This window comes from Plectropomus leopardus, chromosome 19 (assembly GCF_026936395.1).
Source record: "Plectropomus leopardus strain MGB_pleo_1.0 chromosome 19, ASM2693639v1, whole genome shotgun sequence".
NCBI classification, from domain to species: Eukaryota; Metazoa; Chordata; class Actinopteri; order Perciformes; family Serranidae; genus Plectropomus; species Plectropomus leopardus.
The window spans coordinates 9,497,501-9,519,093 of record NC_142194.1 but is presented as its reverse complement, the minus strand read 5'-3'; the positions used below and the strand labels follow the sequence as shown (position 1 = coordinate 9,519,093).

The 21,593-nt window shown below is 37.1% G+C and overlaps 2 protein-coding genes across 2 annotated transcripts; both read left to right on the top strand.

Moving 5' to 3' along the window:
• The first annotated feature begins 346 nt into the window (after window positions 1-346).
• Window positions 347-13,370, top strand: LOC148186310 (follicle-stimulating hormone receptor-like). The gene is made up of 12 exons (XM_088069801.1): window positions 347-770; window positions 4,107-4,178; window positions 5,145-5,285; window positions 5,538-5,612; window positions 5,712-5,786; window positions 8,074-8,148; window positions 8,518-8,598; window positions 9,859-9,927; window positions 10,042-10,116; window positions 11,435-11,620; window positions 12,363-12,564; window positions 13,231-13,370. The coding sequence occupies exons 1-12, from the start codon at window positions 583-585 to the stop codon at window positions 13,246-13,248; spliced, it is 1,257 nt and encodes a 418-aa protein (XP_087925927.1). The 5' UTR covers window positions 347-582; the 3' UTR covers window positions 13,249-13,370.
• LOC121958709 (lutropin-choriogonadotropic hormone receptor) lies at window positions 13,231-16,129 on the top strand. Its single transcript, XM_088069800.1, has 3 exons — window positions 13,231-13,412; window positions 13,496-13,687; window positions 14,436-16,129. The coding sequence occupies exons 1-3, from the start codon at window positions 13,266-13,268 to the stop codon at window positions 14,970-14,972; spliced, it is 876 nt and encodes a 291-aa protein (XP_087925926.1). The 5' UTR covers window positions 13,231-13,265; the 3' UTR covers window positions 14,973-16,129.
• The last annotated feature ends 5,464 nt before the right edge of the window (window positions 16,130-21,593 follow it).

Genomic DNA, 21,593 nt, shown 5'->3' with positions numbered 1-21,593 from the left:
CACAATTTCTTCACTTCAGTGCTGACTTATGTAAAATCAATGTTAAATTTAATTCCAAGTGGCATTTAAAAATGTCTAAAAATATCTTAATTCACACTTGCCTGAAGCTGTAAGAACCAGGCAAAAGTGTAATGAACAAAAAGTGGAAATTTTTGGACAGACTACAGCATGTTATCCTTAAAAGCTAATAAAAGGATTGTTTTTATCTCAGCATCCTATCATCATTGATGCATTGCTCCTTTTTACAAAAAAAAGGAGCCACACAGCCCAGCAGAGACCTCCTACATCCTCATACACCCATAAAGCTTTTAACACACCCCCATTATTCACCACTGCATGGCAGGCATCACCAAAGCACCTCACACTTTTTCTCTCCTAGACCTGGTGGTGAACTCAGAGTGGACAAACAGGCAAAAACATTCACATCAAATAGGCAGCGTGGGCTCTGGCTGAAGGCCTGCATACATGTAAACACCACGTGGAGACTAAATCAGAGTCTGAAGAAACAAAAGAAGAAGAAAAACAAGATTTTAGAAAGTGAAAAACCTAAAACACAACAATCTGGATTGTGGATAGACTGCAATGATGATGATGATGATTCTGATCATGTTAATGATTGTGATGATAAAGGCGGCAGCAGCGTTGGCTCCTGGACCTGAGATGGACATTAAACCTGGAGCTGAGAACGGCTTGGCCAAACGAACCGTGCACCACCTTGGCTTCGGGGTCACAGAAATTCCCTCCAACATCTCCAGCGACACCCAATGCCTGTGAGTACAGACAAACACTGACATGCAGGTGGATGCACACAAACATCCACATATAACCAATTTGGGATAGATGTTTACATTTTACCCGCTTCCTGCATTTCACATCTCAAAGATATGGTTTGGAAATTCCCATAATGCCAGTGTTAATGCATCTGACCTCTAATTTCTCTTAGGGATTGTGACTGTACAAAAAAAAGCTTCTGTAGAGCTTAACAGAAAATTTATCTTAAGTTTACACGATAGGAGAGCAACAACAACATGCTGTGGCGAATTCTTCTACTCCCACTTTTTCCTCCATGTATTTATGGGAAATGTAGTTTGGCTAGCTATCTACTGTGAATGTGATGATGGCTGTCTCTGGGTTTCCCTCTTAAGACTTATTCCTTATTATTCAAATGTTCATATTGTGTTTCGAAAACATATATACATTGTACTGTAAACAATATGCCAAAAACTGTGTCCCCCATCCTGCAGCTGTGTGCAGGGAGTGAGCTTTATTTCCAAAGATATGTAACAATATGTAAGATATGTAATGTTAGATCAATGAGGAAGGCCAAAAATACTTTTTATCATGTTTGGGCAAGCCCAAAAATAATTAATAAGGGTTGCTGGGTTTCGATTGCTTCCTTAAAAGGTTCCCAGATGGCAACCAACTTCATTACACATAGATGTTTGGTTAAATTTAGGTTGTGACGTCAGGTGTCTAAAATTCAATGTCAGGACAATGTCCAATGCCAATGTCAATTTGTGTTATAAGGTAACCAAAATCCAATGTCTCATGCCAACGTCATCTTGACGTAGAGCAATGATAGATGACGTATGGGGTACAAAAAAAACGCGTCTGCAAAATGTCATAACGTCCACACAGCATGAACCAAGCGTCTGTCCAACGTAAGAGTCCACCGTTTTCTGACATCTTATTGTCGTATGGTGGCAGCTGTGGGGGTTAAATTATGGATAGAGTTGGGGAAAGCCTACTAATGGACAAACACAGTCTGTGAAATACCACTGTTTTTGTGGTGCTTTCAGACACTTTTTTTTCCATAATGTAACTCAGCAGCATCTTTTTTTGGACTGTCAATGCCTTGACTCCAGAACTCCACACTCTGAGTTTGTAATGCAGGTTTTCTGTTATCAATTTGCAGTTTCCATCTCCCGCATCATTCAGGGTTATTTTGTCTGACTTTAGAAGCTCAGAATTCATTATACAGCTGTTATCTCAGTCTGAATAGCACTTCTCATGATGAGTACACTGACTTTCATGTGTAAAATCGATGAAGTGTCCCTCTACTCAACTACAAGTGACATGGGTCAATATTACAGAGAATACATCCCAAAATAGTGTTTCTCCTTCACCATCTTACACCACTACAGATTCAGGGAGGGCGCCGTGTGTACAATTCAATATCTCATCCCGTGAGCGTGCATAATCATTTAGACTTTCCTCTCTAATCCTCGCTCATCTCCTCTTGGCTGAATTTTGCTCTGAATGTGCAAATGCTGGTTTTATTAAACATTCATTTACTTAAGGGAAATGTATGCAAAGCGCGTCTGTTCGTCTCCCAGTGTAACCACAGCTTTACAGTGGCCACAGGTTAAAGACACCCTGTAGAGTTTTCATGTAAACAAACAAAAGATACGTTACATTCAGCGGTTCTCACAAAAAATACATCGTGTTTATCCCTAAGGCCCCCAAAAAAATTCGGTAAGGTTGTTTCCCAATATGTTTTGTTGTGTTTCTTTAAGATTTACTTCAGAAGGAATATCTGGGTGTCCATGGGTCCTTAAAACGTCTTAAAATACACATTTGCCGATAAAAAGCTCCTAAATTCAGATTGGATGGGTCTTTTATTTACAAATTTTCTGTGTTGTGTCAAAGACTGTTAAACGTGTCCCCACCACAGAGGGGGTCACTACACATTATAAAAAGAGGGAGCACTGAACACGGGGGAACAGACTTAAGCACAACAAATGTATGTGCGCAGTTCTCCTATTTTTTACCTCCTCTATGCGTTTAGATCACTTAAGCCTTGCTAGCCAGTCTGCTTGTTAGTTTTTGGAAATGTGAAAATGCAACTCAAACAATAAATGAGTTGAAAATAGCGATAACTTGTGGTGGTTAAAGCCACTGTGCTGTATGTTAAAGGTGTTTTGTAAATGTAAAATAATAAACTGCCCCAGTAATGAGTAATAAAACCCAGAAATCAGTTAGCATTTCAGCACTCCTGATTCACTCGTCTCAAAGTCAACAGGTTTTTTAATATCTGTTTTTGGTTAGATGTCTAAAATAAGGTCAATGGTAAATTCAAGCTTGAGATACTGTCACGTTTTGTTTGGCAACATAAAATATATCAGTAAATACCCCACTGTGGACTTTGAAGCTTTTAGAAAAGAAGCTTAAAGTGGAAATAGTATCTCACTAAGTACAGTATTTGGGCATTTTAGTTATATTCCACCACTTAGAGTATCATCAGTGTCGCTCATTTTGAACAGAAATCAATGTGTTTATTTGGAACAAGTGTGTTTTCACTTTTGTTGTGTATTTTCATCCTTACTTTGGTCTTAAATTTTAAAGTGATATAAAAAAAGGTCTTAGAAAGTTGTACATTTAATTTTGTTTACCTGTAGACACGCTGAATATTGTATTTCTTCTTACACAGTGTCACTTTAGCCTTCAGTTGTGTTGTATGAAGGCACTGCAGGTGCTTTAAGTGTTTTTCACAAAGTGACACAGATCTGGATGAGGCACGGCGTAAACACTGACCTGTTGTTTTGGCCGTTGAAACATTTTAAGGAATCTCAAGGCCGCAAAGAGGAGGGGACGGGATGGTGGCAGTGGGGAAAGATTAGGATCCCCTGAAGTACAAACTCGCACTTAAACAAACGCAAGAACAATGCACAATTGTACATAATTTTGCTCATAATACAACGGACACATAGAAACGGGGACATACTTTGTGGCAGAAGAACGTTCCCAAGAGATGTTCTGTAAACTCCCAGGCGGCGATGTGTGTGTTCTCATCTGTTCTGTGCTGCTTGAAGGTCAAGGCTCAGGAACAGTGGGGATATTTACAAGTATGCAGCAAAGGAGGGCCATTTCAGATGACAAGCAGATGCAGAATAAGCTCACAGTCTTTGTATAGAGATTCAGTTATATGCCTCTTGCATGAAAAAAAACGAAAAGAGAGATGAGTTAAGTCAGTCCTGGTCCTAATGTGTAAATGATCCCTGCCACAAAACAAAAATAGCCATCAATTAGTTTTTAAGGATTTCTCTGAAGTGTTTACGTTCCTGTGATCGTTGTGTCATTGAGGTTTGGTGTTTTCGTATCAACAGGGAAGTTCTGCAGACTCAGATCAGAGTGATTCCCCAGGGTGCTCTCAGCAGCCTGCAGCACCTCAAGAAAATGTAAGTGTCTGTTGTTCATGGTTACTCTTTGATGTGGAACGTAAAGAACGCAGAAGGTCAAAACACTCAGGATATAGATGATCCAAACAGTGAAGAAGTGGCTGGGACTCACCGTGTCTGAAAAATATTTGGTGTTATTCCTCTAATTAAAAAGAAAGCAATTTAGTGGTTCAGTTTAATGTTTAGCTGAATTTTACATGCAGTGCATAAAGCTTCCCCTACATTCATAATATTTCTACGTGAGTTTAGGTAACATATGGCATCCATAAAACTAAGGAAATCAAATACATTTAATTAAATTTGCTACCTGGTCTCATTCCCAACTGGTCAAATACCAGGCCTGTCGGCATTAGACACCAACGCACAGAGGCACTTTAGTAGTGGTATGGTGGTGTTATCAATGCTTTGGGAAGCAACCTTAGTATAAAGAGAAAAAATGTCACGTGACATTTTATTATATTATTAAAACGTCCTTAAAGAAGATTACCTGAAAGCAAAGTTTTTGTTTCAGTACTTCTTCTGTTACAGTACTTTTTCAGTGAAAACTGAAGTGGATAATAGCAAACATGATATTTGTGTAATACATAAAGCAAACGTATTGAAATGATCCCCTATTTTTATAATATTTCAACATGAGTTTGAGTCAAACATGAAATCCCTAAAACTAATGAAAAAGCATTATGAAATTATATTTGCATGACAAACTTTATATCTTTTATATTCTGTGCTCTTGTGCATAATAAAAAAAACATGCTACTGGTTCGGGATGTTTGTTTATTTAAGTGAAATTAGTCTCAATGATTTCTCTGCAAAACATAATTTATGACCAGTATTGCAATGTTATGGTTTGTATGTTCACTTCTTGATAAAATTTGAAAATTTGAAAAGTTTAAAAAATACATATATAAGTTATTTGCATGTTAAGAATCTTTTTCTGTGATCAAAATGTGCTTTTGTACACCAAAGAGAAAAGCTCTGTACAGCATCTTTAATTTACCCTCTTCCTCTGCGCCCCGCTTCCTCCAACCTCAGCATCATATCAAAGAACGACATGCTGGAGAGAATCGGCACACTTGCCTTCGCCGGCCTCCCTCAGCTCAATGAAATGTGAGTATAACGTTTTCGAAAACCCACAGCTCGTGACGTATTTTGTCCAGCTTGCTTGTGTGTTTAGTCTTTGTTATGGAACAAGAAGAGCTGCAAATTCTGAGAAAGCTGCTCACCCAAAGCAGACAGCCGAGGACTGAGCTTGGCAGGGTGCTGGAGACAAAAATATGACAAAGAAAAAGTGTGAATGAAAGTCTAAGAGCTGATAGATTTGTCATGTTCTTAATTTTTATACATTTGTGTTTCCCTCAGCTTAATCTCGGAGAATGTCGCGTTGGAGAGTATTGGAGCATTTGCTTTCTCTGATCTCCCTGAACTCATTGAGATGTAAGTGCAACTGGCAGGATAATGGCAGTGTTGCAACCCTGTAATTTTGAAACCAGTCATTTGTGTTAATGAGAATACGTCCCTATGTGGTCCTTTCAGAATCATAACAAAGTCAAAACACCTGAGACACATCCATCAAGATGCGTTCAAGAACATCATGAGACTGCGATATCTGTGAGTACTGAGTGCTGCGGGGAGGAATACTTTCTTTCTCAGTTTGTGTTATTTAAACTGATTGTGAGTCCAAAATTGGGTCATGGGTGACAGGCCTACTTCTGATGGTCCCCCGCATGACCAGAGACATCTTTTTTTAATTAGCTTGGATCCCCTGGAAGAGAAATCAAGTGTCACACTTCATCAGGCAAAAAAAAAGCCATTTTTCCACAAAATGAGTTATCCATAATGTGAAATATAGGTTACAGAAGCATAAAATACTAAGTTGTATTGTTTATATCTTTTGAAACAGTCTCAGAATAACTTTTCATAAAACACAACATATCACCAAAATCCCTCACTGACGTTATTATAACTTTTACCGTTATGTTTGTCCCAATTTGTGAGAACTGGGGCAGCTAAACAGAGCATTTTATGGTTTTAAAAATAAAATATCATTATATTAAAAAAACAGAGCTCCTTAGCACAATAACTTTATATTTTGAATAAGATCTCATGTTTTTCTAAATTTTGAATAATTAAATATATACAATGTACCAAAAACCTTTCTCAAACCAAAAAGGAAGCCATTAACTGTTAAATGACAAAATAAGTCAATTTTATCACTTCTGAGACATGTATGGATTATGTAGAGGCTGTATAGACCGAACAAAAAGTGATAACATTTAATAAAAAGTGTTACAACTATGAGTTCGAGAGTTTTCAAAGTATGATTGGATATCCAAAATCTTATTCTGAAAATATATATTCAGCGTTCATCTACACTATCTAGCAGCATTCTGTTGTTTTCTTATGTTAGCATGCTAATATAAAGAGTCAGCATTACCCAGTAAGCGATACAAGCAGCTGCTCAGGGTCCACTGGTCTGTGGGGGCCCGAAAGAAGATATGTTTTTAATGAACACTACACAGTAATAAAAAAAAAATAAATAAATTTTCCAAACAAAAACTGACATTTTCTGCCTTTCTTGCCAAGAAATAGTGACAAAACAATAAGCTCAGATCAGGCGAAATAGGCAATTTTGGTAGGTAATTTAATATATCCCTAAAAAAAAACAAAAAACAAGCACTCCCAGGTTTTTGTGGTAAATATATATATATATATATATATATATATATATATATGTGTGTGTATGTGTATGTATCAGGCCACATATTGAATATATCTACCAAGTTTTATGATGATTGGATTAATCGTTAATGAGTTTATGGCCTGTTAAGTGAAGAGCCTGATCCTTTGCAAAGTTTTTTGATTGTTTTTAACTGATCTTGCTAAATTAAGAAAAATCTATTCATTGCAATGTTTTTCACATTATGCAAATTATCCAAAAAATCCACCAAAGCAAAACATTTTTTTTTTTGTGGAGCTCATTGGACTGCAAGTGTGTGCCAGATTTCAAGTTGATCAGGCTTACATCTAATTTCCACCAGATGTTCTGTCTGGTTCCGATCTGCCACGGCAGACGGAGCAAATAGATTTTATTTTTGCTGGATGCCGAGCACTTTGCATTAATTCGGCCGAATTATGCACAGAGCAGACAGGAAGTCAGACAACAATTTTCAGAATAAGACACTCCATATTGACGTCCGATCGTATTTCACTTAACTACATAAACAAAACGTCACAGTGGCTGGATCTAGGCCTGGAGTCAACAGGTCAGGGGTTTTCAGAGGTCACCACCGACAACACGGACCATGTTGTTGTGTTAAAAACAAAACCATGAATGGTCGTGATTCTTTAATTACTGTGGGAACTCTTAAATAATCTTTAGAAGAGACAAAAAATTACATTATTTGGTTCAGTACCATGTGAAGTGTCAGCACATTACAGTGTCTAGAGCCAGCCCTGCTAATACGCCAAACTACGACGCTTTAACACTTTAATGATAGATATTTAGCCTCACAGAGCTGCTTGCATGGCTTTAGACTCTCAATCTTGTTTTTAAATAATCAAGTTTATTCTTCACAAATTCAAAACCCAATTTGGAACATTCAGTGTTTTACAGACTGTCAAATATTTCAGAGACACTGAATGTTGAACTTGCTACATGTTGTTGCCAACAAAACAGAAAGGACAGTTATTTGGAACATTAAATGTCTGATTTATCTCTCTGCCACCCGAGCATCTCTCTGAATTGTCTTGGAATCTCTTAACTTGCTAATTTTTTATCTCGGTAAATACAATGAATGCAACATTGTCTGATTTTATCACCGTGACTCATTGTTGTTCAGAGTGAGAGTTGCTGTGTGAATGTAGTAACATTTGGTGATTAATCTGCACATCACAGGGACATCTCCAACACCGGACTGACAACGTTCCCAAACTTCTCCAAGATCAACTCCACTGCCCACGACTTTGTTTTGTAGGTCTCAACACAGTATACAAATGAACTGAAACTGCCCACACACCATTATTCCCACATGCACTTCAACATATAGGCATGCACACAGAATTAAATATGCCCCGAAGAAATCACACCATTAAACATACAACACTGTAGTTAAAACCTACGCACTGTGTAGTTCTTCAGAACAGAAAATCAGGAATACGAACCATCTGTGACTCGTCTGCAGCCTTTAAAAAACTGTCTCCCATCTGACATCTATCTGCTTCAAAAAGGATTGGGATTTAAATGGGTCTCTAGCATGATATTTTGCATATTATATCACATTAAATATGCTGCTTTTCTTCTTAGCATTTGTTGTTAATCACGTGTTTGTGATCTGCTCAGAGACCTGCAAGAGAACAGCCACATAAGGAGAGTCCCCGTCAATGCCTTCAGAGGCCTCTGCACTCAAACTATCACCGAGATGTAAGGGATTCATCACTTTTTTTAGAAACATTGTGCACCACCCTCACACAGCTCTGAGTGGGCATTACATTCGCAGTGACGAATATTCCCTGAAATGCTCTCTGCCCTCTTTACTGAGTCCTGTCTCCTCCTACTTGTCTCCCTTTTCTGCATTTTTAACACTCTTACTGCTATATATATCGCCTCTTTATTTAAGTGTCATGTATTTAAATTCTGCTCATAAGTGTTTCTTGTGACGTTGAAGCAGCTACAAGGAGTTTTTAACCAGTTATGAAAAATTCTCAATTTAATTTGACCTACATGAGTCAAACAAGACCACCATCAGCAAGAAGATTGGCTGTTTATATGTAGTTTTTCATAAAGCCTGTCCCCGGATCCGATTCCCCATGAAATCAAACAAAACTATTTACGGCAAACAGACTTCCGAACTGCTCACAGACTCACTGGCTCAACCCATGGTGAGCTCCACCAGCAAAAAAAAATGTTAAAAATGTGTTGCATCTTTCTTTCACCGGCTTTCAGATCAAGTACACATGCTTGCAACATCAAGATCTTTACGACACGAGGCGATGGTCCTCATTTGTCAACAGGGGCTTTCAAAATCATCAAAAATTATTAAAGTTCTCTGTAGTTGCTTTGTTTTTCTTTTGTACAAAAAAAGAAAGGGTAAAAGTAATATGCTTGAAAGAATAAAACTCTGATGTTACCTATATTACAGTTAGTCTAATTACAGCTACTGTTTCTATACTCGACCAGTTTATCACGTTTGAAGAGAAGTATTTTTTCCTCACATTTCCAGACCTTATGCTAAACTAAGCTAACCGACTGCTTACTGTAGCTCCATTTGTAACAAACAAAAACAAGTAAGTGACATCTTTCCATTTTACTCTCTGCAAGAATGTTTACTTCCCAAAATGTCACAAAACAATTCCTTTAAGTAACGTTTTGAAGGCTTTATTATAATGGAGCATTTTTTAAATTTAGGTATTATTAGTTTTACTTCAGCGAAAATTTGGGTATGCCGCCAAGTCTGTCCAACAAATGTAGTCTGCCAACAGCTGACAAGGTCTCTAAAGAAGTCTTACATGATATTAAATACAATTTATGTCATGTTTTCTGTGGAGTCATACAGGTTTAGTCACTGAGAACAAAAACTGCACACACTAAAATTATCTTTGATTGTTCAGAGAACTTTATTGTTGGGGAATTGTTTGTGTCGGAGCCACATGACTGTAATTTGGCTTCTCTCTCTGATGACAGACGGCTCACCAGAAATGGCATCAAGGAGGTGGCAAGTGACGCCTTCAACGGCACAAAGATGAACAGATTGTGAGTCACAGGCAGAGACACGCTAACAAACAGAAGATTTACCGAAAAATAAAAAAGTAAAAGTCTGCTCACATATTTAATTTGTCTCTCTTGTTCTCCCCCTCTCTCTCCCAGGTCCCTAAAAGGAAACCAACAGCTTACTCACATCAATCCCAACGCCTTTGTGGGTTCCAGTGAGTTGGTGGTACTGTAAGCATGATTCATTCAAAATAACTATTTACGTGAGGAAGTTCATTTGGGTAAAAAATGTCAAAGCATACTCACCACGTAACCGGATAAATGACAAAGATCAGACAACAAACAGAGCATCTTTAAACTGTTTAAGACGTCCTCCAATGGGATTAAAGCGAAACTTCAGCATTTTTAACCCGGAGAGAGAGAGCGAAAGAGAGAGCGCTGCAGGTGAAACAAGCTGCAATATCCTCCCTACAGGATTATTCACTGTCAATATATAGCCATTAAAAATGCTTCTTTTTTTGACTGACAGACTCAGACTATTTTTATAAGTCTGCAGCAACATTATGGAAAGGATCTGATTGAAAAACTAAACAAATTTTCTTACCTTTCGCTGGTCTGAGAGAAGTGGTGGAAGGAGTTTGTGGCATTGAGGTACAGAAAGTGTAGATTTTCAGTGTCATGGCTGAATATGCTTATATTTTAGATTAGATGTGGTTTTGAATTTTAATTTTAGCATGCAAAATAAAATGTAAAGTTTATATATATATATATGTCACAGGTAAGAAAACAACACCAGAGCATTCAGACATATTCAGTAACCATAAGTATTTCACGTCTGAAAAGGAAGTGAATACTTAAAAATCTTATCCCTTTTTTTAAATATATTTGAAAAAAATAAAAATACATTTAAACATGAATATTCCCACTTTCTACGCCAGTATTTACCATACACACCGCGATCAAATTACACAAAAATTAAGTATTCAAGTGCTGAAAAATGTCTAAAAATAAATACATGTGGAAAAGCCTGAAATCCAACAGTGACTCATGCCTACATGATTCACCCTCCTCATCATCAACCTAGGAGAAAACAAGAAACATTTTGGCATTTGGTGGATTTGTGGAAATGTGCCAGATTTAAGGTAAAAATAAACTGGGAGCAGGTGACGGGAGGTGGAGAGAGATATTTTTTTTTCACCTTTTTTTTTCTCCAATCAAAGAGACACCCATTTATATTGAAGTAGCAATCAGAAAAAAAGACTGTATTTGTTTTTGTTTTGGGCTGTCTGTTTGTAGTGTTTTTTGACTCCTTATTCCAGCAATCAATTTGCAATCAAACAGTTGCTCTACCCTTGAATCTTTCTGCTCAGGAAATTTGATTTGCTGTGTTTTATTTGAAACAGTTTTTTTTCTTCAAGAAAAATAAATAACAGCTTCTATGAACTGTTCATAGGTCAAATGCTTATTACATATAGCAAACAGAGAAGGCATCTGTTAAAACTGGCATGGAACCTGAAATTACTCCTCTGTTTGATACTTGTTTGTGCAGGGACATTTCCCAAACAGCCCTCAGCTCTCTGCCCGACTCGATCCTCGGTGGACTCCAGAAGCTGTTTGCAGAGTCTGCCTACCAACTGAAAGAGCTTCCTCCTCTGCAACTCTTCACCGAACTCCGCCAGGCCAACCTGACGTACCCGTCACACTGCTGTCCCTTCCGAAACATTAACAGGAACAGGTGGCCATGCATTATTATCCAAAAGTGTCTGAACACCTTATGATTAAAAGAATAGATCAAAGTTTCAGATACCTCAGCTTATTTTTTTCAAGGAGTTAAAATTAATTCACAAGTATGATTCACAATATTTAACCATAAATGACTAACACAAATATGCATTATATTTTAGCATTGTTTTAGTTTTGTGAATGATATCTTATCATGACTCCATTGCTGGTTAACCCTTTGTAACCTGAGGGGGAAAAAAACACAGGTAAAAGTGTCCCACAAATTGAAAGAGCCAAGTAAAAGGGGACAAAGAAAATGACCTGAAAATTTGTTTTTAAAAAGGGGTGACAGTTATTAAAAAAATATAGAAATATATAAAAACTATGGAAAAATATCAACTGTATTTTATTTTATTTTATTTATAATCCTAATTATATATATATATATTTTTTTTCTGCTTTCCTAAAGTCATTTTCTTGTGAGTTTTTACACATTTCTCGGGCCATGTGTTGTTTAGTCACTGCCTTCATTCCATGTTTTTGTCAAATCAAATCAATCAATTTGCTAAGGTTTCAAAGGGTTAATTACCTAATACTGTAGTACTTTCCACAGAGCCTTGATCTTAAAGTTTTGTTGTCATGAACTCAGAGCAAAACATGTCAAAAAAGTGACAATTCATTTTAAAAAATGAGATATATGTAAAAATTTAATTTAATTTCATTAGATGCACTTTTTGTATGTTGTTGCGTGTTAGATCGAGGTGGCAGCCCTTCTGCTCTGACCGCTACTTCCAAAGGGCCCACTGCTCCAACTCCACCACCATCACCTGCAGCCCAACCCCAGATGCCTTTAACCCCTGTGAGGACATCATGTCAGCTGTCCCCTGCGGGTTCTTATCTGGATCATCTCCATCCTCGCGCTGCTGGGGAGCATGGCGGTACTTCTGGTCTTGTTCGGTATGAAATGGAATAATAACCTCACCTCTAACTCACCTTCTTATGTCTTCGCTTTCCTTCTTTCCTTCCCGTTCTTTCCTAGTTCTCGAGTCCCTCTTACAGTTCCATGATTTTGCCATATTAATAATAATAATTATTAGTATTATTATTATTAAATTATTTATTTGATGATTAAATTATTATTGTTATTATTATTGTTATATTATTATTATTATTATTATTATTATTATTATTATTATTATTATTATTATAAACAATAATTATTAGCCTCAGCAAATGCCATCAGTCCATCCTATTCTTGTGAATGCAATATGTCAAGGATGCTTTGGAGCTCAAAGGTCACTGTAACCTCATGAACCATGTTTTTGGCCATAAAGAATTCATACGCTAATTATATCAGAACTTTATATAAATGTCTAATAGGATATGGTGATAAAGTGAAGACATTTTATATCAAGAGGGTCAGTGGTCAACTTTACTGCCATCATTTTGCAAAAATCACTTTTTTGTCTGTTTTTGAATGTATTCTTGTTTACTTTCACTAAACACCTAAACTCAGCTTTATTTTCTTTGAAAATAGAATATCACCTCTAGGACTGTTTACTATTAATACTTGTTTACTTTTACTTTTTGGTGCCAAAATTTTATTTTTTGTTTTGTTGTCAGGCAGCCGCTCCAAACTGACTGTTCCTCGTTTCCTCATGTGCCACTTGGCCTTCTCTGACCTCTGCATGGGCGTCTACCTGGTAGTCATAGCAACTGTGGACATGCTCACTCGTGGCCAGTACTACAACCACGCCATAGACTGGCAGATGGGCCTGGGCTGCAGTGCCGCTGGCTTCTTCACGGTGTGCATGCATGCATAAAATCCTTTGCATACATATCATAGTGCTACATAAATCTCAACACTCATACATTTCCATGTTTACAGGTGTTTGCCAGTGAGCTGTCAGTGTTCACGTTAACGGTGATCACACTGGAACGTTGGCACACCATCACAATTGCTCTGCGGCTCGACCGTAAACTTCGCCTGAGGCATGCGTGTATTGTCATGACAGCAGGCTGGATCTTCTCCTCCATCATCGCTTTGCTGCCCACAGTCGGGGTCAGCAGCTACGGCAAGGTGAGTGCTTCATATAGACTGCACACTCTCCATTCAACTGGACTCAACATTCCTTGTAAAATTTTCTCAGGTGTGTGTAGTTGGGGATGCAAAATAGTGCGTCAACTCATATTCAACAAACTGACTTATCAAAGTATGTTTCAGATGTGTAAAACATTAAATGTAATGGTGTGTATGTCTGAGATGTAGGGATTGGCGATATGGCCGTATAATATCACAATATTTCAAGGTGTTTTTGCGATTATGAGATTCTTGACAATATGACAAAAATTGTGAACATTTTACTATTAATTTCAAGAACATACAGTTGCAACAAAATAAATGTTTTAGTCATATATGTCGACATAAATGTAGTTTGCCTTCAACTATTCAGTAGAAACTGAACAAAAATTATGTATAAAATATAAATATTACAACAAAATCAAGTTGATCAAAAATAATACATGTTAACGTTGACAAATACAAAAAAAAGTTGTCCTCAATCTATAAATAGTACATTTATGAATGACTGAATTGTTTTGTCCACCTGGACCTGTATGCACTGCGCCGATGGGGCGTACCGGTGTTACTGTTGACGATATGATGGGGCACACCCCTACTGAGATGACATTCAGTAGATTCGGCATGTTTTTTCATCATGGAAGGCCATGAGATCTCAAGAACTCAATTTTGATGTCAGTATTTGTTCAACGTATAGTGTAAGCGGCGCCCGACCTCCGACGTGAACGTGTATTTGTTTGTGGTGCAGGTGAGTATCTGCCTGCCCATGGACGTGGAGTCTCTGCTCTCTCAGGTGTATGTGGTGTCTCTCCTCCTCCTCAACATTCTGGCTTTCATCTGTGTTTGCGGCTGTTACATCAGCATCTACCTGGCCGTCTGCAACCCCTCATCGGCGCCGCCCCACGCCGATACCCGTGTGGCCCAACGCATGGCCATCCTCATCTTCACCGACTTTGTATGCATGGCTCCCATCTCCTTCTTTGCCGTCTCAGCCGCCCTAAAGCTCCCTCTCATCACCGTGTCAGACTCCAAACTCCTGCTGGTCCTCTTCTACCCGATCAACTCGTGCGCCAACCCCTTCCTGTACGCCTTCTTCACGCGCGCCTTCAGGCGGGATTTCTTCTTCCTCACAGCTCGCTTCGGCTTTTTTAAAACTCGGGCACAGATTTACCGGACGGAGACTTCCTCCTGTCAGCAGCCGGCGTGGACCTCACCGAAGAGCAGCCATGTGATGCTGTACCCTGTGGTCAATACATTAAGTCAAGATGCGAAACAAGAGAGCTGACTGTCATTCAGAAACCCACAGGTACACTGATTTTGCTTTTTTTATCAACAGGAGCATTATATTTCTGTCCCAAAAGAAGTCCCATTTATCTCAGGCAAATAAAGAAAATTCCTCCTCGGTCTGATGGAGGTATGGACGGAATATAATGTACAATGGCCTCCTAAAGTTACAAGAAATTCAACTTTTCTTAAAGGTATATTATGCAGGAATTGTCGGTCACTGTTTGTAAACAGTATCACCAGTAAAAGTGAAAATGAAAGCCAACCCTAGATTCACTTTGCTATGTACGCATTTTTTCATCGCTGTGTATATAGTTTTCTCTTTTTTCCTCATAACTGTTTACAGTCTGCCACTGGCTTGCTATGTTTTTAAAATGCCACGAACCTGGAAATGTTCCAAACACAGCAAAATAAGAAGCAACTAGAACTGTGCACTCAGTAGAATATAGATCTCCAAAAGGCGACCAAGCGCAAACCCGGGCTAATCACGACCACTCTAGTCAATTTTTGTAATTCCAGCAGATGCAGTGCAGTGTGTTTTAGAAGCATCCAAGAGATACAGGCCTTGTCTAATTTTGACGGAGCCACGGCAGATTGCACAGAGCAGATAGAGTTTTTCGCTGAAAGGCACTGTATGTGAAATATAGATACAATATAATTATGAGGATGAATGTATTTTAATAACTGAAACACAGCCACAAATTTTTGATCCATGTTGTTCATAACTGGACTTCAGCAGTATTAACTGCAGGCTACAATATGAAAAAGTAGGGAATAACACAATTAAAACAGACAAAAAACGAGGCAGTTTAACTGCCTAGTTACTTATGGTAGAAGCACCAATATCAAGGAAGAATGACCAAATCAATCTGTGTGGTACGACACCATGTGGTGAATCCCTTACAGTGAAGATAGCAAAATTGGGGATCCATTCATGTCGAATCGTGTCTAACTTTAGTGGGTCATAATATATTTGGTAAGGAATTAATCTTTAGATGCTCTGGTTCAAAATAAGACCAAACTTTTCTATGGATGTCAGTTTTGGAGCTACAATGGAAGCCGAAATGTGGTCTGCAACAGACCAGGTTGGGCTTTCAGTGGAGTCGTTTCCTGGAAAACTTGCGCCCCCTCCAGGCTCACGCTTGGCAGGGATAATAAGACAGTACAGGCAGAGGGCAGAGTCTCTGTGGATAAACACACCACGACATACTCCTCCTTACATCCTTAAAAAGTCTTAAAAGGCATTGAATTAATCAGTCTAAAAGTAAGGCCTTAATTGGTCTTGAGATGTCTTAAATTAATGTTTTTCTTAAAGGTTCCAAGACATAAAAAGTACAGTTTTATGAATCTTTTTTTCAGACTTTGCATAATTAAATCTCAAATTAATAGGTAAACAGAATACCACCTGCACTGCTGTCACCCAAAAGTCATATGTGTCATCAAAAAGTCTTAAAAAAATCTTAAATTCCACTTGCTGTAAGCTGTAGGAACCCTGGATTACTTTTGTATGAATCTAGAATTTATTTTTTTTTTTGGAAAATCCAGCATAGTATACCTTTAAGAGGTGCACATGTTTGTGTGTAAGTTGCAGAGACACTGAAAAAAATATTAAGTCCTGAATATGATGCGCCAACTGATCATTCTTTTAAGCTTAGATGACATTAGTTTTGTGGTTTTCGTGTATCTTAGATATGATGCCTGTATCTTTGGTCGTCACATCAGCCCCTGACTCTTCAGGCCTGACCTTTGACCTGTAACAACATACAGCATTAGTGTCCTTTTAAAACCATGTAAGCCAACTCGACTGTATGTACAGTGTGTCCAGTAAAGATAGCCACAGAACTGCAGATACTTTGACCAAAACTAGGTCAAATAGCTGTCCCAGATAATGCCTTTTGTTGTAACTTGATTGGAATGGCAGATGGGTGGAGTTTACTGCACCGTAACAATTTAGATCACAAGTGAAAGTAGACAGAGTCGAGGTAGGACTGATTTTACTTTCATGCATCGTCTTGTGAAGCAAACACCATCCATCTGGCGTCTCGAGATAATGAAATAAACGGAGTCGCTTTGTAACAGTTTAACAAAGGTTTGACACCAGGGATATCGGCACATACCCACATCAAGAAATCAACATTCATTTGGCATTCGACGTTATGATTGAATGATATTCATTAAGAAGCACACCGCAGGGACCTGCTGATTAATAATCTCCTCATACACTCTGTCTGCTGTAGCTCTTCATGCCTCCACATCCCTCCTACCCTTCGGTTTCTCTTAAAAATAAAGGATGTGTAATTATCCTTGTAATGCAATTATCGTTTGTAAATGGAATATCATTATAAGTTCCGCTTTTTTAAATATATATAGCTGTGTGTTTTGTATATCTTTGTAATGCTTTTCCATGTCATTTTATAAATTTGTTTGTTATATCGTCTCTGCTTGAGTAGATTTTGTATGGTGAGTATGAGGAGTGGTAACAAAAGGCACACACACATGCATACACACTCAAAATAAAGCTGTCTTTATCTAGAAATGCTGTCCTTCGGGGCTTTCAAAGCTTTCAAGGACAAAGTGACCCCACCGACCTCTGCTCTGTGAGCCAGGGTGGGTTGTGGGAGAGGAGGTTACACAGCTGCTCTCTCTGCTCATTACAGGAGGATGGATATGGCAGCTAGATAAAGCACACACACTCATGTGCAGGCAAGCCGAGGTTTCAAGGCTGCAGCTGCGGGAAGGAATCTGAGTCCATCTCATTGATATGGATACACTGCCTCCTACATGCCAACATTGAACGTGTGGGTGCATTCATGCTCTTTAACCACCAGGTGATGCTGCTGATGCAGGATTATTGTGATCTGTGCTCCAGTCAGCTGTAAACAACAACATATTTAAAGTCAGAACAGGCACTACAAACAAACAAACGATAGTGACAGCAACCTTTGTAGCAGTTTGGCATGAGGTAGAATTTTCTCTTTGAAACCTGAGCACATTGGTTTGATTTCTTTCAAAAACATGGTGGAAAGGCAATGAATAACTAAACAAAACATGGGCTTTAATAATAGCAAAAAATTAAAAAAAAAAAAAAAAAAAGTCACAAAAAAAAGTTAAAATAAGCAACAGTAAAGGAAAAAAATCGAAAATGAAAAAAATATATGTTTAAAAAAAATAGATATTTTTTTCTGTAACACAATTTTAAATATATTATGGAAGTATATTTTTCTGGATTTTTTAAAAATACTTGATAATTTTATAGTAGTTCTCAATATGTAGAACTAATTTTCAGGTCATTTTCATCGCAATTTCTGGGACATTCCTTGCCAAGTTGGTCATTGCCTTTTTCTCCCTATATTTATGAAAGAAATCAAACCGGTTTATTCAGGTTTCAACGGGTAAATGTGATAAATATACATCAGCGTGGAGTTTTAACCCCTTGAATCCTTGAGCAGCATCACTATTCTTGTGCTGCTTTCAGAAGCTTTTATATTTAAGTATTTAAAGCTTTGAACCCGAGCAATTTGATGCAATTTCTTTCAAAAAGGCAAGAAATGTTCCACAACTTAGTAGATTTAAAAAATTAGCTTTTAAAAGCTGGGGGATCATGACTAGGGAAAAACAGAACTGTTAGGAAAGAAAATATAATTATCATTATTAAATATTTAAAATTACATCAGAAATATATTTTTAAGCACTTTCAAGGTCATTTCCTTGTTTGTTTACTCTGATTTTTTTTATCAGGTAATTTTCTTGTACCTTTTTAAAATTTCATTCATCGTTCATCATTCATCATTTTTGGATTATTTCTTCTTTCCTTGGTTCCTTGGTGTTTTCGAAAGCAATCAAGCCCAAATACTCAGGTTTCAAATGGTTAACAGAGCAGTGAAATGTTCTATTGTCTTCTTTCACAACAAGTCTTCATTTAAAAAAACTATCACTATTGTGTCAAAAAAATGCATATAAGATTGCATCACTGCTGCTATCTGCAACAGAATAATGTCATTTCCAAGAAAGTCTTCAATAAGATGTTACTTTGCAGCTCAGGACTGACACAGTGTGAAAACCTCCCTCCTCCTTAATGCTCTTGCAGATAATAAAGCACATGCAGTGCTGACAATCTTTAAAGTCTCCAGAACACTGTGAAATAATTTGACACATTTGGGTTTATGGGAAAGAAGGGCATTTAAGGGGTAGTTTGGATATTTTAAGTGCAGCTTATCCATAGTCAGTGTATTGCCTACAATAGAAATCAGTCAGTGTGCCTCCAGTTTAGAGAAGCAGACACCAGTACCACCACAGAAGCTAAGCAGTGTAAGCTGTGGATGGCGGCAGCAGCAAGACATATTTAAGCCACCTTAAAAATTCAGTATCAATTTAAAAGTATGCTATGTTAAGAATATTTTCGCCGCTTTATCTCGCTGCAGACTGCCCTCTCAAAGTGAAGCCGTTAATGGTTTCAGTGCTTTAAGAAAGTGAGAACAGCTGTTACTAAAAAAGGAGTCAGTTTTACTAACATAAGATGGATGTTAAGGTAAACTGTATTGCCTCACTGTACAGCAGGGAGTTGCGCAGTTACATATATTTCTGTGCGTGCAGGTTATGGGCTGATTGATTTGCTTTAAAGATCTACTGATGTGACACTGACTGTGAAATAGTTGACGCTGTCTCTTGCTTTTGCTTTTTTAATTTTGTTTGAAGATGCAAATTATGTATGATGTGGTAGTTTAATATGTCTTGTTTTTACATTTTGCGTGGACCCCAGGAAGAATAGTCGTTACTGTGGCAACAACTGATCTTGAATAAAGTATAAAGTTGATTGATGCTCTTGCCAAAGCCACCAGACTCAATCGACAAAACCAGTGATTTTAGGTTGCTGAATCCAACCAGCAGAATGTTAAAATTGTTTTTTTCAAGAGTACAGATAAATGACTAATTGTTGCTTTTGTTGACTATTAAAAGGTTTGGTAAAGGGTCCTACATATAGATCAGACATAAAAACAATGTGACAACAGAAAATAATTAACTCCAGGTATAAACTTTGTAAAAATGTGACAAAGCAGTCTCTGTAATGCTGATTCCTTAACTACTGTGAGATCATAGTCTCATCGTTTGCAGACAAACAATGCCATCTGGTGGTCCACTTATGTGATATGATACTAATTGATCAAACATGTTCATTAAGCCTTTAATACGATGGGGAAAATGTCCAGAAAACATAGATACAACTATCACAATTACACAGTTAAATTTATGTTACACCATTAGTGTAATTTTTATGCACTTGTTTCAGTCATTTCCTTTTCTTTCTTCCTTGCCTTTTTTTTCTAATTTTCGGCTTATTTTCTTTTCCTTTTCTCCCCCTTATTCTTCTAATTTTGGGTAATTTCTTCTTAAATAGTTCTTTGTCATCTTCCCATTTTTTAAAAAAAAAATATCAGCAAATCAAATTAACTCTGGTTTCAAAGGGTTAAAGGGTTATATGCCACCCAAAATCTTAGATTTGATACTCAAACATGCACCTCCTGGCATAAAAAGTGTCTGTAAAAAGATTATTTACATTCATGTGTGTTAAACTGATTAGATTTGTATCGCCACTTAAATTGTTATATGCTTTTTAGTGTTTAATTGTAGCAGGTTAATCTAATTCTAAATCATAAATTAATTAATTAAATGTGCCTTAAAATGATTTTTTAAAAATAGTGACAAAAGATCATTTTATTATCTTGTTAATTATTTTGTTCAAATGTGTAAGTGATTGTTTGATTTTCAAATGAAGTATAATTGTCAAAATAATTTTGAAAGGGCTTTTAAATTTTTACTTTACTCTGCCTGCCTTCAATCTACAGACTCACAATTCATATCCTGCTTTGTGAGGGTGAGGGGTTATTATTTCAGTTTGAGTTTATTTACGTTCATGCTCACAGTTAACGACTGAATATATGCCAAATTTTACACTAAAAAAGTAGAACAATATCTATATATTAATTATATGTAGGCTGATAAAAGGTAAAAGGAATATATAACATCAGATATGAAAGCTACATATCTGAGTACACACGTGCACCTATATTCATGCACACCAGATATAAATAAATAAATAGAAAATAAAATAGTTACAAGGATGAACACACACGGAGGTTTACTGAAATTAGTTATCAAAATGTAAAATTTCCGTCAGTTGATAGTTTTGTGTTACATGTTTGTTTGTTTTTTTTACAGTAATATATAGTTCTAACCTCTATGTATCAATGACAACGGGGAGTGGGGCTATAAAATGTAGCCTAAATGTATCGCGTCTATACTTATTTGTTTGTTTGTATTTTTTTGCTTGTTTTGTTTTATGTTTGTTTGTTTATTCATTCACTGGTCAATACATTCAATTTGTAAATATAATGTGGCAAACTGTGAACAAAATTTACAAAAGAAAATATTGAGACAAGTAGGTACAAACAAGACAGACGAATAAAATAAAATAACCAACTAAATAAATACATTTAAAAAATAAAATAAAATAGACACAAGAATGAACACACACAGAGGGCCACCTTATTAGTTGTAAAATTTGCAGAAATTAATAGTTTTGTTTGTAGTTTTAGTTACCTGTTTTAAAATTTTATATTGGCGT

Bases quoted from the DNA above. Each gene is read 5' to 3' on its own strand.
- LOC121958709 (XM_088069800.1), top strand. From the start codon at position 13,266: ATGTGCCACTTGGCCTTCTCTGACCTCTGCATGGGCGTCTACCTGGTA. The intron at 13,413-13,495 runs GTGTGCATGCAT...CCATGTTTACAG, and splicing joins GTGCCGCTGGCTTCTTCACG to GTGTTTGCCAGTGAGCTGTC. The intron at 13,688-14,435 runs GTGAGTGCTTCA...TTTGTGGTGCAG, and splicing joins GGGTCAGCAGCTACGGCAAG to GTGAGTATCTGCCTGCCCAT.
- LOC148186310 (XM_088069801.1), top strand. From the start codon at position 583: ATGATGATGATGATGATTCTGATCATGTTAATGATTGTGATGATAAAG. The intron at 5,286-5,537 runs GTGAGTATAACG...TGTTTCCCTCAG, and splicing joins CTCCCTCAGCTCAATGAAAT to CTTAATCTCGGAGAATGTCG. The intron at 5,787-8,073 runs GTGAGTACTGAG...TGCACATCACAG, and splicing joins ATCATGAGACTGCGATATCT to GGACATCTCCAACACCGGAC.